At 44.2% G+C, this 16,981-nt stretch overlaps 1 protein-coding gene and 1 non-coding gene across 3 annotated transcripts in view; both read left to right on the forward strand.

Moving 5' to 3' along the window:
- The first annotated feature begins 277 nt into the window (after positions 1-277).
- On the forward strand, positions 278-348 carry TRNAG-GCC (transfer RNA glycine (anticodon GCC)). Its single transcript has one exon. It is a non-coding gene; the product is annotated as a tRNA-Gly (tRNA).
- A 24-nt stretch (positions 349-372) lies between these two features.
- Positions 373-16,981, forward strand: part of CRCP (CGRP receptor component) — a 34,150-nt gene continuing 17,541 nt past the window's right edge. Inside the window, exons 1-4 of one of the 2 annotated variants that reach the window (XM_054084805.1) lie at positions 373-491; positions 6,553-6,589; positions 10,196-10,294; positions 13,448-13,542. In XM_054084805.1, the coding sequence (XP_053940780.1) occupies positions 484-491; positions 6,553-6,589; positions 10,196-10,294; positions 13,448-13,542 (239 nt within the window). In that variant the 5' untranslated portion in view covers positions 373-483. The remainder of the gene's footprint in view (positions 492-6,552; positions 6,590-10,195; positions 10,295-13,447; positions 13,543-16,981) is intronic. The other variant, XM_054084806.1, reaches the window with a different exon arrangement.

The following is a 16,981-nucleotide window of genomic DNA, read 5'->3' on the forward strand; positions in this document are numbered from 1 at the left end:
GGAGCTCTGGATCAGGGGGTGCGGGGAGAGGAGTAGGGGAACAGGTTTGAGCTGGAAGAGGGGAGATCGAGATGAGATCTTGGGGAGAAATGTTTTTGCTGTGAGGGTGGCTGGCCCAGGTTGCTTCCAACCCGAAGCATTCTATCATTCTATGAGCAGTGGTGAACTGTCACAATTTGAGAGACTTTCAGAGCATTTGAAGCAAAGGAAATTGTCGTTGGTTTATTTTGTCCATAGTGGCTACAGGGCTGGGGGGCGCCACGAAGTTTTCACAGCGGCATTGGTGGTTCAGTGGTAGAATTCTCGCCTGCCACGCGGGAGGCCCGGGTTCGATTCCCGGCCAATGCAGCGGAAGTTTCATTTTTTTCCTAGCTTTTTTTTAACTCCCGTTTCTCCTTCCTCTTCCGTTTCCGTCCAGGCTGCCGACACCTCCTTCGGCCCAGCCGCGGCCTCTCCGGGCTGTGGCGGCCCCGGGGCGACGACATGGAGGTGTAAGGAGGGGGGGCTGGTTCCCAGGAGCTGCCTGGATCGGGATGGGGGGTTGGTGGTGGTGGTGCACCCCTAGGGGCTGACTGCACATTGTCTGCACCCATGGGGGCTGCCTGCAGGGTGTCTGCCTCCGTGGGGGCTGCCTGTGCTGTGTCTACAAGCATTGGGCCGCCTGCAGGGTGTCTGCGTCCATAGGGACTTCCTGCCCTGTGTCTGCGTGTGTCCATAGGGGCTGCCTGCTCTGTGTCTGCGTCCATAGGGGCTGCCTGCCCTGTGTCTGTGTCCATAGGGGCTGCCTGCCCTGTGTCTGCGTCCATAGGGGCTGCCTGCCCTGTGTCTGCGTCCATAGGGGCTGCCTGCCCTGTGTCTGCGTCCATAGGGGCTGCCTGCCTGTCTGTGGGTCTGTTTGGAGCCCTCAGCACAGGAAGGACATGGAGCTGCTGGAGCGAGGCCGGAGGAGGCCACAGAGATGATCTGAGGGCTGGAGCACCTCCCGTAGGAAGACAGGGTGGGAGAGTTGGGGTTGTTCAGCCTGGAGAAGAGAAGGCTGTGGGAGAGCTTAGAGCACTTCCAGTGCTGAAAGGAGCTCCAGGAAAGCTGGGGAGGGGCTCTGGATCAGAAAGTGCAGGGAGAGGACAAGGGGGATGGTTTTGAGCTGCAAGAGGGGAGATTGAGATGAGATCTTGGGCAGAAATGTTTTGCTGTGAGGGTGGGGAGGCCCTGGCTCAGGTTGCCCAGAGCAGCGGTGGCTGCCCCATCCCTGGAGGGGTTCCAGGCCAGGTTGGATGGAACTTTGAGCCCCTCATCCAGTGGGAGGTGTCCCTGCCCATGGCAGGGGGTGGGACTGGATGGGCTTTAAGGTCCCTTCCAAACCAAACCATTCCTTGTTTCCCATACCCACATGGTTCTGCCAGCCTGTAGTGTGTCCCTGTCTATATGGACCTGCTTGCAGTATGTGTCTCTGTCTGGACCTGCCTGGTGGCGTGGGGCCTTGCTGGGCCTCTCGCAGCCCTGGAAGCAGCCCTGTGTTCAGGCATTCTGATGGGAAATGAAGGGGGTTTTTGTTTGCTTTATAAATCTTGCTGATGCTTCTGTTTGGGCAAAAGGCTCAGAATCCTGCTTTTCATCCCCATCCCCCCTGCCCTCCTCTTGGTCCCTTTGCCCAGGGAGTGGTGAAATATGGATCCTCTGCCACAGCTTCTGGGAGAGAGATATTCCTGTGAGCGTCAGAGACCATGATTTTAGGAGATGAATATGCTGGAGAAGGAGAAAAGCAACAGGCGTACGCCAGCAATTGCAAATGTGATAGGCCAGTCAAAATTTTGGCTGGCTGCTGGTCCATGGTGGCTACGCTGAGCCCCGGCTGCCGTCTCAGGCAAGAAGGTTTGCTATCTTCTTACAGCAACAGCAGGGTGTGTGTTTCTCTTGTTAGCATCACTTGGGCACAAAACAATAGGATTTGATTATTTTGAAGGTTGGAGACAAATTCTTATAGGATCATAGAATCATAGAATAGTGAGTTGGAAGGGACCTCAAAGCCCATCCAGTTCCACTCCCTGCCATTGGCAGGGACACCTCCCACTGGATCAGATTGCTTTAAGCTCCATCCAACCTGGCCTTGAACCCTTCCAGGGATGGGGCAGCCACAACTTCCCTGGGCAACCTGGGCCAGGGCCTCACCACTCTCATTGTGAAGGAATTCCTCCTTCTGTCCACTCTAAATATGCCCCTCCCCAGTTTATACCCATTCCCCCTCGTGCAATCACTACAAGCCTTTGTAAACAGTCCCTCCTCAGCTTTCCTGTAGGCCTCAAGTTCTATGGCCTCATGTTGCGCCGGGGGGGTGAGGGGTTAGATTGGATATTAGAAATAATTTCTTTACTGAAAGAGTGGTGAAGCTCTGGCAGAGGCTGCCCAGGACAGTGGAGGAGTCTTCGTCTCGAGGGGTTCCACGTAGCACTTCAGGACATGGTTTAGCAGGCTTGGTGGCATTGGGCTGATGGTTGGATTGGATGATCTTGGAGTTCTTTTCTAACCTTAACAATTCTGTGATTCTATGGCACCCTTTGCATTGTGTGGTTGTTTTTTGCGGCCCTGATGACTTGTTGGAACGCGACCAGAGGAGGCTACAAAGATTATCCAAGGGCTGGAGCACCTCCCATACGATGACTGGCTGAGAGAGTTGGGCTTGTTCATCAAGACAAGGCTCCAAAGAGACATTAGAGCGACCTTCCAGTACCCGAAGGGGCTACAAGAAAGCTGGAGAGGGGCTATTTACAAAGACTTGTAGTGATAGGACAAGGGGCAATGGATATAAATTGGAGAGGGGCAGATTTAGACCAGACATAAGGTAGAATTTTTTCACCGTGAGAGTGATGAGGCCCTGGCCCAGGTTGCCCAGGGAAGTTGTGGCTGCCCCATCCCTGGAGGTGTTCAAGGCCAGGTTGGATGGGGCTTGGGCAGCCTGAGCCAGTGGATTGTCCCAGCCCGTGGAAGGAGGGGTTGGAACTGGATGGGCTTTAAGGTCCCTTCCAACCCTGACTATTCTATGATTCTATGATTTCTAATGGGTGGGGGCACAGAGATGTGAATCCCATCAGCATCCGCCACAGTCACCTGAGATATGGCTGTTCCTGTCATCCATGGATGCTTTATTATCATTAAATCTCCTTTACTATTATATATAATCAATAGATCTTCTATATGTAAAATTCAAAGCAGATAACAAACAGGACACATCCATTGAGATATGGGTTTGTGCGACGTTAGCCTTGTGAATGGCAGCTGGCAGGGGAATGAGCTGTTCTTGCTGCAGTATCCTGAAACCTGCTGTGAAACAAACACAGGCTCAAAGTTGCTGTGGCATGTGAGGGAGGATAGGATTTACCCTGCTGAGAAAGATGCTTTTGATGCCTTTACTAGTAAGCGTGATGCTGCTTATACATCCACTTGTCGTTTATTACCTTCAGCAGCCCAACTTGTTTTCCTGGTGCTGCCTTTCTTAGCAGAATCATAGAATAGTTTGGGTTGGAAGGGACCTTAAAGATCATCCAGTTCCAACCCTCTGCCATGGGCAGGAACACCTCCCACTGGCTCAGGCTGCCCATGGCCCATCTGACCTGGCCTGGAACACCTCCAGGGATGGGGCAGCCACAGCTTCCCTGGGCAACCTGTTCCAGTGTCTCACCACTCTCATGGTGAAGAAATTCTTCCTTATGTCCAGTCTAAATCTGCCCCTCTCCAGTTTATGCCCATTCCGCTCATCCTGACACTCCAAGCCTTTGTAAACAGTCCATCTCCAGCTTTCTTGTAGCCCCTTTCAGGTACTGGAAGGTTGCTATAAGGTTTCCTCAGAGCCTTCTCTTCTCCAGGCTGAACAACCCCAACTCTCTCAGCCTGTCCTCATATGGGAGGTGCTCCAGCCCTCGGATCATCTTTGTAGCTTCCTCTGGACCCGTTCCAACAGCTCCGTCTCCTTTTTATGTTGAGGATTCCAGAACTGGGCACGATACTCCAGATGAGATCTCACAAGAGAGGAATAGAGGGGCAGAATCACCTCCCTCACCCTGCTGACCCATTGGAAGGTGCATCCAAGGTGGAAGACCTGAGGGCTGGAAGTCCTGAGCTGGGGGTGGATGTCCCTGGCATTGGAATGGAACAATTTAGTCATTTTGCACTTGAATTGCTCTTAGAATTTAATCTTCCTAATCCTATACCTCCCACCTTCATAGAGCTCTGCAACTGAGAAAACCTCTCAGCTCTTACCATGTCGGAAGCATCTATTACTAGGGGAAAAAAACCACTCTAGAGCAGTTTGTGGTTTAAATGTACAATATATTTTAAGCAGGAGATGTAAAAACATGAAGGGCAGTGATGTTTTTAGAGGTGTGGTGCCCTGTACCAAGATATTTTTTGATACATGCAGAAGACCTCAATAAAATTTTGCTTTGGACTAAAATGTGGGCAAATATTACCGACTTGAGTCTGAGAAGTCTTTATACATTGGTGTTAACATGACGGGTTTTTTTTTGCTTTCTGCTTAAGACTTATATCTCATAAAAATTAAGCATGGGCGGTGGGATTGGAACTGGATGGGCTTTGAGGTCCCTTCCTCAAACCGTTCTATGATTCTATGATTCTATGATTCAAAGTCATTATTTATGATTTCTTGTTCTCTGAATGCAGAATTGGTAGTTGAACCGTGAGACTCAGGACTGAAGAAAATCATGCTTCTACTTAACAAGTTTTACAACCATTTTTGAAACTGCTCATGTTAATCAGTTCATCAATTGGGTATTTCAGCCCAACTAAAATTATGGGAGATTTGAGAGCAACTCATTTGCTATCTCCTCTTTAAATAAAAAATATTTTTCTGAATGCTGAAGTGCTTTTTAATTAAAAAAGAAGCAATTGTCTTAAGTAATGTCACTTGAGATGGATTTTGCACTCATTTACATAGTAACGTATTGACTCTATATGGCCCTTTCATATATTTAGCAGAATAATTCCCTATACAATTCTTCCATAGCATTATTATTTCTAGCAAAGAATGTCTCTGATCCATAGGGATTTCTGCAGCAAGAGCCTGAATGCAAACATTCTGAAGGATTGCATTTACCCAACCCCAGCAGCTATATGGTTTGTGAAACATGAATGAAAACTAATGCGGCTGTGAGCTCACTTGCTGAAGTTTCACTCGACTCAGCGGAATGGAAGTTGAAGTTCATCTCAGCGTATTTTAGGAGGTCCTTTTCATTTAACAACAATGATAGAACCTGTGGAAGTTTGTGGATGCATTGAACGTGACAGTTCTATTCAAACAGTTGATGGTGCTTAACAATACATTGTACCTTTGTTTTCTTTTTTTTTCCGCTGCCCAGACCTGAGAAAAGCCTTTTTTTCCTTTTGTATGGAACCTTTCTGTTGTTGGAGCTGCTGACTGCTCAGCAGAATGTGGTGTTCGGGAAATATAGGATGTTCTGTGTCAGTTTTTCTCCTTTTTTTAATTTAAAAGTATAAAATGACTATATAAAATATTTTTAATAATACATAATAATTAAAATAATAATTATATAAAAGAATACCTGGTAGCAAGAGAGGCGTGATTAATCTATGCCCTTGATTCTAAGAGAGTGCATTTACTCTGCCAGTGGTGGATAATGATCCGTGCTTAATTCAGACAGAGATAGTGGGGGAGTGTTTGGCTGGTGGAAAATGGGAAAGTCTCAGCCTTGCTCTGCTGATTATAGGAGAAGCCACGTGAAGAGTCAAAGAATAAATGAAGTGGTAAACATAGAATCATGGAATCATGGAATGGTTTGGGTTTGGAAGGGACCTCAAAGCCTATCCAGTTCCACCTCCTGCCATAGGCAAGAACACCTCCCACTGGATCAGGGGCTCCAAGCCCCATCCAACCTGGCCTTGAACCCCTCCAGGGATGGGGCAGCCACCACTGCTCTGGGCAGCCTGGGCCAGGGCCTCCCCACCCTCACAGCAAAACATTTCTCCCCAAGATCTTATAATCTATAAATACAATAAGGTTTTTTACTCAGTGCAGTTTGTCTGAGTGCATTGCCCCATCTGTATCTGTACACACACACGCACGTGGTACAAAAATAGTCACTGCATTTTCTTTTTCCATGCTCTTGACTAATAAATAGCGTACGTAATCTTATTTTTTCCTGTTAGTTTTTATTCAAATAAATCCGGAGGGCTTTTTTTCATAGGGAAGAGGCAAGGCAGTTTGGTTCTAATTTGTAAAATCGGTTGAGTAAATTGTATACCTGAGTAAAAAGATTATGCTGTTGAGTGTGTTATGACTTTGGAGGCAAATTGTGCAAAATATACTGTATATTTATGTAATAACTCTTCAAATATTTTCCAGAGGTGGCAACAGCTTGGGAGTGGTACAATCACCAAAACAGATCTCCAGAGGATTGTGTTTTAAGAAACCAACTGTGTAAAAAGTGTCTATTCTTGTAGAATCTGTGTAACTCAGCAAAGAAAAATTTAAGAGGGTTTCATTTGGAACAGAAATTAATCGTTTTCATTTTTTCCATTTAGAAAAGATGCAAATGCCGCACTGCTGAGTAACTTTGAGGTAAGTTTTATCTGTGTCCTGATTTTAAAGCTCCAGTCAGTCACTTGTACACTCGCTTGGAAGCTGAAAAGCGCTGGTGTAAGCCAGCAAGACGAGTGTGTGATTTCTGCCCACTCCATTTGATTTGTTAGTAAGAAAAAAAGCTTTCTAAAGAAAATCTAGTTTTCTAGAGTATTACTAGTTTTCACTTGTAACGAGTCGTGTATTGTTATTTGGTTGGTCCCAAATCTGTAAAACCAGATATAAATCTATTTTTCAGATGGATGAGGAGAAGATCTCTTGAGTGTTGGTGACTTTAACTTCAGCCTTGTTGTGTTTTTATACTGCTGCTGTGTAGTTTGTTTGCTGAATCCTCTTGTATATGGTGGCTTATTAGTTAGGATTTACTTCTCCACATCCTTAAACATGTGTGTATTTGGGCAAGTGCACTGGATTTGCTGGTGCTTTGGCTGACGTGTGGTGCATCAGATCCCAAATCGGGAATGTGGACACCTCTGTAGCTATCCAGAGGAGGCTACAAAGATTGTCCAAGGGCTGGAGCACCTCTCATATGAGGACAGGCTGAGAGAGCCTGGAGAAGAGAAGGCTCCAAGGAGACCTTATAGTGACCTTCCAATACCTCAAGGGGGCTAACAAGAAAGCTGGAGAGGGGCTTTCAAAGGCTTGTAGTGATAGGACGAGGGGCAATGGGTATAAACTGGAGAGGGGCAGATTTAGGCTAGACATAAGGAAGAATTTCTTCACCATGAGAGTGATGAGGCCCTGGCCCAGGTTGCCCAGAGCAGTGACGGCTGCCCCGTCCCTGGAGGTGTTCAAGGCCAGGTTGGATGGGGCTTGGAGCCCCTGATCCAGTGGGAGGTGTCCCTGCCCATGGCAGGGGGTGGAACTGGGTGGTCTTCAAGGTCACTTCCAACCCAAACCAATCCATGATCTAACCTTGGTCTGGTGTCGTGGAGTATCCTCTGTGCCCTGTCAGAACAAACAATAAATAGTGGCATATGAATAAAAAAAAGTCTTAAGTTTTTAGTGTAGATAAATTCTGAATGATTTTCCTCTCTCCTGAGTAAACATTATTTTTTTAGTGAGGTAGAAACAAATGCAGTGGTTGTTGGTTTAACTTCAGCCGAGTAATGGAAAGATTTTGGTGCTTTGTTTTTGGAATATAATTTTTTTGACTGGTTTTAATAACCCAAGGGCTTTGTTTATATTGTTTTACTGCTGAAGCTTGCAAGCTGCACAGCTGTTTCATCCTATTATGAAATAAATCTTGAAGTGTTTTAGCGTGAGCTGCATCTGTCTGTGTACAGCAGAGCAACCAGCTGGCAGCTGTCGGAGGAGCTTGAGTGAGGTGCTTGGGAAGAGCTGTTTTACTTAAGAAATAGATGGTACTGTGTCAGCCAAAGGAGCTTGAAGTGTGTGTTTGTTAGAAACATGTACTGTTGCAGTACAGAAAATAGCAAGTGTTTCAGAAATTTATTGTAAAAGCATCTCTGCTTCCTTCTTCATTTGCAGGGATATTTGTTGGAATCTCATTACTAGTGCCTGCTGGGGTTCAGGTGGTGGTGTCAGCCACATTATATGAAATCTAGAGGTCTCCTGAAGGTGTGGTCCAGAATAGGGAGAATTGCAGGTTGCATTCTTCACGCTCTGCAGTCAGAACTTTCTTCATCTATGTCTTTTTGTTGGTGAATCACAGAAGCATGGAATGGTTTGGATTGGAAGGGACCTTAAAGCCCATCCAGTTCCAACCCCTGCCATGGGCAGGGACACCTCCCACTGGATCAGGGGCTCCAAGCCCCATCCAACCTGGCCTGGAACCCCTCCAGGGATGGGGCAGCCACCACTGCTCTGGGCAGCGTGGGCCAGGACCTCCCCACCCTCACAGCAAAACATTTCTTCCTAAGATCTTGTCTCAATCTCCCCTCTTGCAGCTCAAAAATGTTCCCCTCATCCTGTCTCTGCACTCCCATGCGTGTTGAAAAAGAGCAGAAGAAAGTGGAAAACGACATACAGGATGAGTGGTTCTTTTTCATTTCCCTTTCACAGTAGTTGTCATGAGTGCAGCTTTTCCATCCTCTGCAGGCAGGGATTTGCAGTGTCTGCAGCTGTAGGTTTTTGGGGCATGGCTTTCCACTGCTTTTCAGAGTTCCAATTCCCAAAAACCTGCCCATCTCTCTCTGTTTGCTCCTGTTTTCAGTTGCAATTTGACTGGCATAGCTTACGTTCTTTTTATCAAGGTGATATTTTGCACAGAAAGTGATGTTTGAAAGGAACTTTCATGACTAACATGGTGTGTGTTCCATGTCTACATTTCTTCTGTGAGTTGGGAGTTGTCCTTCTGTGTTTTGTTGTCACTGGTTACGTTTTCTTCTGATATTTATTGGATGAAAGTTCATAGCTTGAGCTTTGATTTTCAGATCAGGATTGGCAATCGTTTCTTTTAATGGAAAATGTGATATAAAGTCATTGCAGGATTCGTAGCTAGCAATGTTCTTATTGTCTAGAAATGTTTATATTTCTGTTTCAATGGATTTGAAATGGATTTGATCAGTCTGTGATAGCAGTGGAACTGAATCTTGAGTTAAACTAGTTAAAAATTAAGGGATAAACAGTAAGAATGGTCTGTTAGTTTGCTGTGGTGGTTGGCTCTGGAAGTGTCATAAAGCCTGAAGCAAAATAGCTGAAGAGATTTCAGTCTAATTGTGATGCTACCATCTCTCGATATAATGAGTAAAGATGTTGCAGTGTTGCAACAGATTTGACAAAACACACTTGCAAAAATCAAACCGTTTTCCTTGCTTTCAGACATCCTCTCTGCATCTCACTCCTGCATTAATATTCCCTGTATCGTAAATGTGAAGACAATTTATTACATTCTTTTCAAGAACTTCTGCTTGTTTTACATTGCTGTGATGAAAAAGGGAGCTAATTTAATCTTTGTGGCTTAACAGACCATAACACCGTACCGGTTATTGTAGCATTTGCTGTTATGAATAACTCCACTGGAATTTACAATCGGATCGCTAATCTCAGGAGCACCTGTAGGTCAAGCCTTTATTTAGTTGGTTCCTGGCAGTGTGACAGCTGTAGTTTGCTTCATTTTACAGATAATGTAAAATTGCATCTCTAGAAACCAAGATATATATCCATGTAAATATTATAGGTGTATCTGTCACAACAAATCCAGTAGGGCCATAAACTTGTGTGACATTTGGCTTTAAGCATCACTTAGGTTTCAGTGGGAGCTCTGTGCCAGGAAAGAAGTGCATGACCCAACCGTGTTCAAAATGTGAGAGAAGATAAACCAGTAGGACAGATCCGTCCTGGCTGCTTCCCCTTTGGGGCTCTTATTTAACAAGTGCTGAAAAACTGTTTAAAACAGTCACGTTTTTTGAAAACAAAGCCGTTTCAACACTTCTTCATCATCATTTTGGTGTCAAACCCATTTTCCATTTCAGTTGCTGGTGCGTTTACCAAAGCAGCAGTGCTTTCTGTCACTGTTTGGCTGATAAGACTTAGTGTTGTTCATTCAGGTTTTACTGTTGTAATATTTTGAGGTAAAACTCTCTCAAATTATCTAAACCACTTGGTTTTTACCTCCCATAGGTGTTCCAGTTACTCACTGATCTTAAGCAGCAGCGCAAAGAGAGTGGAAAAAACAAGCAGAGCTCTGGTCAGCAGAACCTGAACACAATCATGTATGAAGTGAGTAGCACTGTGAAATTCCTTTGTAAATCACCTCAAGCTGCAGTAACTCACGTTCACATCCTTAGGGCTGTGTATTAATAGTTTTGTAACAAAATTTACCTATTCAAAAAACTCAGTAAAACATTTTGCCGCTGTTCTGTGGTCGGTTTATTCAGGCTGTAGGCTGACTGGACTGTCGGGGTGGAGAGAGGCAGCTGCTCTTGTCAAAATCCATCACAAAAAGAGTAAAGATCTCCCTGTTTTTTAACTGTTTAGTTTTATGCGGGTTTTAAATTTCAAATAGTCTGTCCTTTTAAGACCCAGGGCAGAACTTGCTATCATTTGATGAGTTGATGATACCATATAAGTGTGATTTCAAAGCTGAGGCACAGAGCACGTATGGTATTCTTTTATTAACAGAATGAAACTAAGAATTTAAACTAAGAAATGGCTGTAAACTGGAGAGGGGCAGATTTAGACTGGAAATAAGGAGGAATTTCTTCACCGTGAGAGTGGTGAGGCACTGGAACAAGTTGCCCAGAGCAGTGGTGGCTGCCCCATCCCTGGAGGTGTTCCAGGCCAGGTTGGATGGACCTTGAGCAGCCTGATCCAGTGGGAGGTGTCCCTGCCCATGGCAGGGGGTGGAACTGGATGGGCTTTAAGGTCCCTTCCAATCCAAACTATTCTATGATTCTGTGATTTTCAACTAAAACATTTTTTTTTTGTTGCGCAAAGAATAACAAAATCCCATGTATGGACGGCAACATCGGTTTGATGCCAATTTGGTAATAAATGTTTGATCTGTTACTAGGAAGAACTTTTAAAATTGTGTAATACAAATATTAACATGTGAAATCTCTTAAATTAGCAGCTTTCTAATGGGTTTGCAGCGTGACCTATTGTGTCTGTGTCCGGACCGCGTGAGTAGCACCACGACTGGCAGCAAGCTGAAAGCGGTTTGCCTTGCTTACATGAGTAATTCCATTGAGCAGCGGAACTACTCATGTGAAGAAGATTTGACCTAGGGTTTGTTTTTGTTTTAGTTCTGGCTTTGTTTGAAAAGGTATAGAGTTGTAATTCCTAAGCCTCGGATTCAACAAAATAGGGGCTTACAAAAAATCTGATTTAAACCTTCCTGGAGACTTGCAGTCTCTTCCTGTGCCTCTCTGAAATGGCTGAGAACGATCCTGTAAGTCTAGTTTGTCAGAATGCACCTTCAAGCTTTAATTGCTACATGTTAAATATCCATAGGCTGCTCAGTTTTGTGCGTGGAGGGAAGCTGGTATCAACTCTAGCTGGATTTTCTCTGTATTTGACCGAAAGAAGACCAGAATTTGATCTTATGGCATTGTCTTTGTGCACACTGAGTATGTCTTTGTGAGCTCTGTGCAGACTTGTGTCCATTGGTACTGACATAACTCAGTCAAGCTACACTGGAGCTGTGCCTTGCTGTGTATCTGACATTTTAATTAATTGGAAAATGCAAAAGAAAGACTGAACTAGAAAAGAAATTTTTATTGCAATATTGTATTAAAACGTATTTTATTAAATAATTTTATTACATGACAAGCAGAGGATTTAATTTCTGTCATTATTGGTGAATAACAACTTCATTTTATCTGAAAAGGTCAGACAGAGGGAGGTTATCTCACACCTGTGCTTTCAAATACATTTCTCTAGTTCAATGAAAGTAGTTATTAAGAATACTCATGATTTATATTTCGCGAACTCTCTCTCTATGAAGTAGGATGAATTATCCTGTGTCATTTTTAAATGACAACAGATTTTAATGAACATACACTGGAAATACATTTACATATTTTCTCATTGCCATACTGATTTCATAGCTCATTTTTTCGTAGTATCTGTTGTTTTTCTGCTCTGTGAATACTGGTTCAGCTTTTTTGGCTTTGCCTTTTCAAATATAAATATTCAGTTTAAAGATTTTCGAGAAAGAACCTCAAAGAATATCATACAGTGTTTTATGGGGTTTTATTATTATTATAGACAATCTGTGCATGCGGTGTCCTACCATATCATGTCTGTTTGCAATCCAGTTGGCGCATCGTGAGTTAGTTGAATTCATACTTTTAAGCTTTATGCATAGCTGTGCAGTATGCACAGATGAAGATTTTCTTCCTTAACTCAAAACAAGCATTGACAATGCTCTAAAATCCTTCAGTTGCTGATGCATAAAGTACAGATAATTCAAGGATTTCCTTGACTTCTCCATTTTCTTTCCAGCACCTGAAGGGACTACAAGAAAGCTGGGGAGGGACTGTTTACAAAGGCTTGGGGTAATAGCATGGGGGGCAATGGGTTATAAACTGGAGATGGGGCAGATTTAGACTACACATGGGGAGGAACTTATTCATGATGAGAGTGGGGAGGCCCTGGAACAGTTTGCCCAGGGAAGTTGTGGCTGCCCCATCCCTGGAGGTGTTCAAGGCCAGGTTGGATGGGCATTGGGCAGCCTGAGCCAGTGGGAAGGTGTCTGCTAGGTGCTGAGTTGTTTTAGATACAGCAAGCAAGTGTAACATCTGCTGCTAAAGATCATAACATAGTTTGGGTTGGAAGGGACCTTCAAGATCGTCCAGCTCCAACCTCCCACTGGATCAGGGTCTCCAAGCAAAACAAAACAGCAAAAAAGAAAACACCACAAAAAAACCCTCCAAACCTCATATCTTTTTAAACTAGCTTTAAATCTGTATTTGTTGGTTTTAATTGGAAAAGTAAATCAGTGATGCTGTTTAGCACAGCTTTGTGCCTTGATCACAGTACCACCTGAGACTATTTCAAGGCGAGAGGGCAAACTCTTTCACAAACAGCAGGTGGTTTTTTTTTAGTAGTCAGGGCTGAAACTTCCTCCTTTCTGTATTCCTCAGCGCGTGATTATGGGCTTTGAACAAATTAGTTAAGTGGCCATGCAGAGCCCCGGAGAGGGTAGTCAGAGTTGTAGTTCTTACCTAGGTGTAAGGAGCTGGCTGGGTCATGTCCATATTAAATGAATTCACTGGAGCTTTCTTGGTAAGTACTGATGTACTTGATTGTACAACAATTTTTCTGGGTGATACTGAGGAGACTTTTCCAAATGGACTTGCTTCATACACAACTGCAAAAAAACCAAATAGTGATGGGAAATAACGTGTAATTTCTTTCTATTTCTTGCAGACACTGAAGTACATCTCAAAAACGCCCTGTAGGTACCAGAGTCCTGAGACGGTGAGAGATTTCCTCGTAGCGATGAAAGGCCACAAGCTAACCAAGTAAGTAGAGGTGTGCCTTGGAATAAAGGTATAAACTCAAAGCAGTGCTGAAAAACTGATCCCGAGGTACACAGTGTGATAATGTCTGGTTTTTATTAACCTGTTTTAAGTCTGCTATTATTTAACTACTCATCCAAGCATCTCTTCCTTCGCTCGTTAATGCCCACGTGGATGAGTATTTCCTGAAGTGGTTCTGTGTTTACCAGTGCATTCCTCAAACAGATTCTTGTCAGTGTGTTGGTTTTTAGCATGGTTTCACATGGTCAAAGCACAAAGTAGAGCTCATTAAATGTTTTCTGAGGAAGAAGTTAAGTTTTGAATGGGTTTTGAACGCAGTACAAGAACTGTAAAAGCAGCAACCTGACCTCAGTTTATTATTAGTTGTATTTTTATGAAGTTCTTTAAGGAAAAATGCATTCAATCCTAAATAGTGAAAAAAGTGGCTGTGTTGTAGGGAGGTAATAAGTAAATAAAATTGTAATGCAGGTGTATGGGAAAGAGTGTTATTTTAAAGTTAAGTTTTGTGTGAACCTGTGAGCCCCAACTGCTGCAGATCATCCGAACGGGGCTCTTGCTCAAGGAGTGCAGGGATAGGATGAAGGGATTGGTTTTGAGCTGCAAGAGGGGAGATTGAGATGAGATCTCAGGAGGAAATGTTTTTCCTGTGAGGGTGGGGAGGCCCTGGCCCAGGTTGCCCAGAGCAGTGGTGGCTGCCCCATCCCTGGAGGTGTTCAAGGCCAGGTTAGATGGGGCTTGGAGCCCCTGATCCAGTGGGAGATGTCCCTGCCCATGGTGGGGGCTGGAACTGGATGGTCTTTAAGGCCCCTTCCAACCCAAACACTCTGTGATTCTATGATTTATACTTGCTGACTGGCATTTAGCAAACTAAGATGCTGTTCTTCTCTTTTTGTGCTGCTTGTTCACTGATATTTATGTCCACTGGGATGTCTGAGGTGTACTTTTTGGTTTCCTAAGCATTGTGTCAAACAGCTTTCCTCCCCGCCATGGTTTTCAGTAAAGCTGAATGCACCGTTCATTCTTCTTATTTTGGGAAGTCTGGCATGGAAATGAAATGTTTTCCTTTGTAGTTACAGGACGACTCAAAGGGCAGTGGTGCAAATGCCCATTTACAGTGCTTGAAATGTGCAATACTCTCAACCTTTAGTGTTGTAAATCGTCAGACCCAAAAGAAATTGAAGCCGTTGGCTACTTGCTTGGATAACTTTAATCATTCATCCGATTTTTAAAGCGGGAAGGTTTAGTTGCTTCTAAATGGCTCGCTCTTCACCATGAAGAAGTGGTTTATGCTGTATAGACACTGACTGCGTTGTTCTTCCCTGCTGGAAGACTCCCCAAGGACTTCATGCTCTGGAAAGAGGCCCTTGAGACTAATTTGGTTGTTTTACAAAGAGAAGTGCAAAGTGAGAGCATCTGGAGAGTGCTGTGCTATGAGGCAAGTTTTTACCCTGTCCAAAGCATAGTAAGTTGAGTAGGAAGCAGAGGGTCAGCTCTTTTGTGGCTTTTCAGTGCCCCCTCTCTACAAAGAGTTATGCTCCCATCCAGTCTATCAGCAGCTCCCATCGCAGTGTTATTGTCATTGCAAACACAGGGTGTTGTAACTTTGCTTGTGGGGCTTTCTTTTGTAGAGCTAAAGTTGCCAGGTCGGTATGTCAGTGTCTAGTCGTCCTGTAGCTCATTTCACATAGTGGGATACTAATTTATGTAGCGGGCAAGGTATCCTAATTATTTTCCGACATTCAGGCATGGAGAATATACTCTGCTGTAAGAGCTGTTAGTACGGAAATGAAAGAAAGTATATTAAAATTGGCAATAAACTATTTCTTGAGTAGGTACTGAGCATAAGGGGTTTCTACAACTGCCCTGTTTGCAGTGAAATAAGCTTCTTTGGTCAGTGGAGGGCAGGAGTCTAGGAAAGCACCAGGAGAATGCTGGGCAACAGCACAAAGCCAAGGGAGATGACAAAGGCAAAGTAGTATTTTTCAGAAGTAATGAAATGAATGAGTTTGGTATCAGAGTGTCATGAACAGCCTGAAGTTTGTTGTTGGTTTGTTTTAAAGCTCATTTCTAAACTTCTTTTCTAGTAGAATTTTCCCAGGACCTCAGGGTTAACTCTTAGAAAAAGCCAGAGGATTCTGTTACCATGTGAGATACCTTGACCGCGTCTGCTCTCCTGTACGGGCTCTCCAGGACTGAAGTACTAAACAGTGTTGGGTCATCATGCAGAAAATTCCAACTGCAGAACCCCCTCAATCTCCCATAGTGCCTGGCTGTAGAAGAGCCGCTCCTTTATTTGCCTTCCCAAGCCTGCTTGTTCTGTGAGCTTGAATATAGCTCTGCTGCAAAGGTTGAAGTAGTTACAGGTTTTAAAATGAGCTTTTTGACTATTTTATCTTTTATGGATGCTAGGACGTACCTTTGGGTTTAGGTATCATCCTCTCTGTCCTTTTTCTCTGAATTGGTCTGTAAGATAAGCAAGAGAATTGTTCCCAAGTAATTTTCTTCTGTGTAATGGCAGAAGGATGAGAGTGAAGATCCAACCGCTTGCTTGGGTTACAAATTTACTACATTTATGGCTTATCAGAACTCATTGGACTGTGATACCTTGAGCATCCCATACAACTTTTACTTCATTAATATCTCTGTCATCTGGTAAAGAACTGGCCAGCTCTGCGTTTGCCATGTGCTTTACAAAATAAGAAACAGAATCATTTGATGTGATCCTGGCACCACTTCTTTCTTCTAATCTTTTCCATTCAGACACTTCAAACTAGAAATATCAGAGCCCATCTGGCAGCCTCTTCACACCAAAACACAGAAAGCATATGGTGTGCAATTACTCTATAATGCACTTTAAGTTACACCGCTTAAAATAGTAATGCCTCCAAGGAAATTTTGAACTACTCTTTGGTTCGTACCCAAGATCCTTTCAACACTGTTCTGTTGTTAAATAAATTAAAAGCTAAAGGCTTTAATCATTTCCATTCTGTGGGTTGGAGGTGGTCTTTGTATAAAAAGACTTTACTAGAGATTTTATTCCAGTTATCTGGTAGAGAGCTTTCTTCCCCTTTGAGAATGAAGAACCTGCAGCGTTGGCTCTCCACGACCTTGCTTGGGTAGATCTATTGGAGCAAGTCCAGAGGAGGCCATGGAGATGATCCGAGGGATGGAGCACCTCCTGTATGAGGCCAGGCTGGGAGAGTTGGGGTTGTTCAGCCTGGAGAAGAGAAGGCTGCAGGGATACTTAGAGCAGCTTCCAGTGCTGAAAGGGGCTCCAGGAGAGCTGGGGAGGGGCTGTGGATCAGGGAGTGCAGGGAGAGGATGAGGGAAATGGTTTTAAGCTACAAGAGGGGAGACTGAGATAAGATCTTGGGGAGAAATGTTTTGCTGTGAGGGTGGGGAGGCCCTGGCCCAGGTTGCC

The sequence above is a fragment of the Cuculus canorus genome, chromosome 20, assembly GCF_017976375.1.
Source record: "Cuculus canorus isolate bCucCan1 chromosome 20, bCucCan1.pri, whole genome shotgun sequence".
Lineage (NCBI taxonomy): Eukaryota > Metazoa > Chordata > Aves > Cuculiformes > Cuculidae > Cuculus > Cuculus canorus.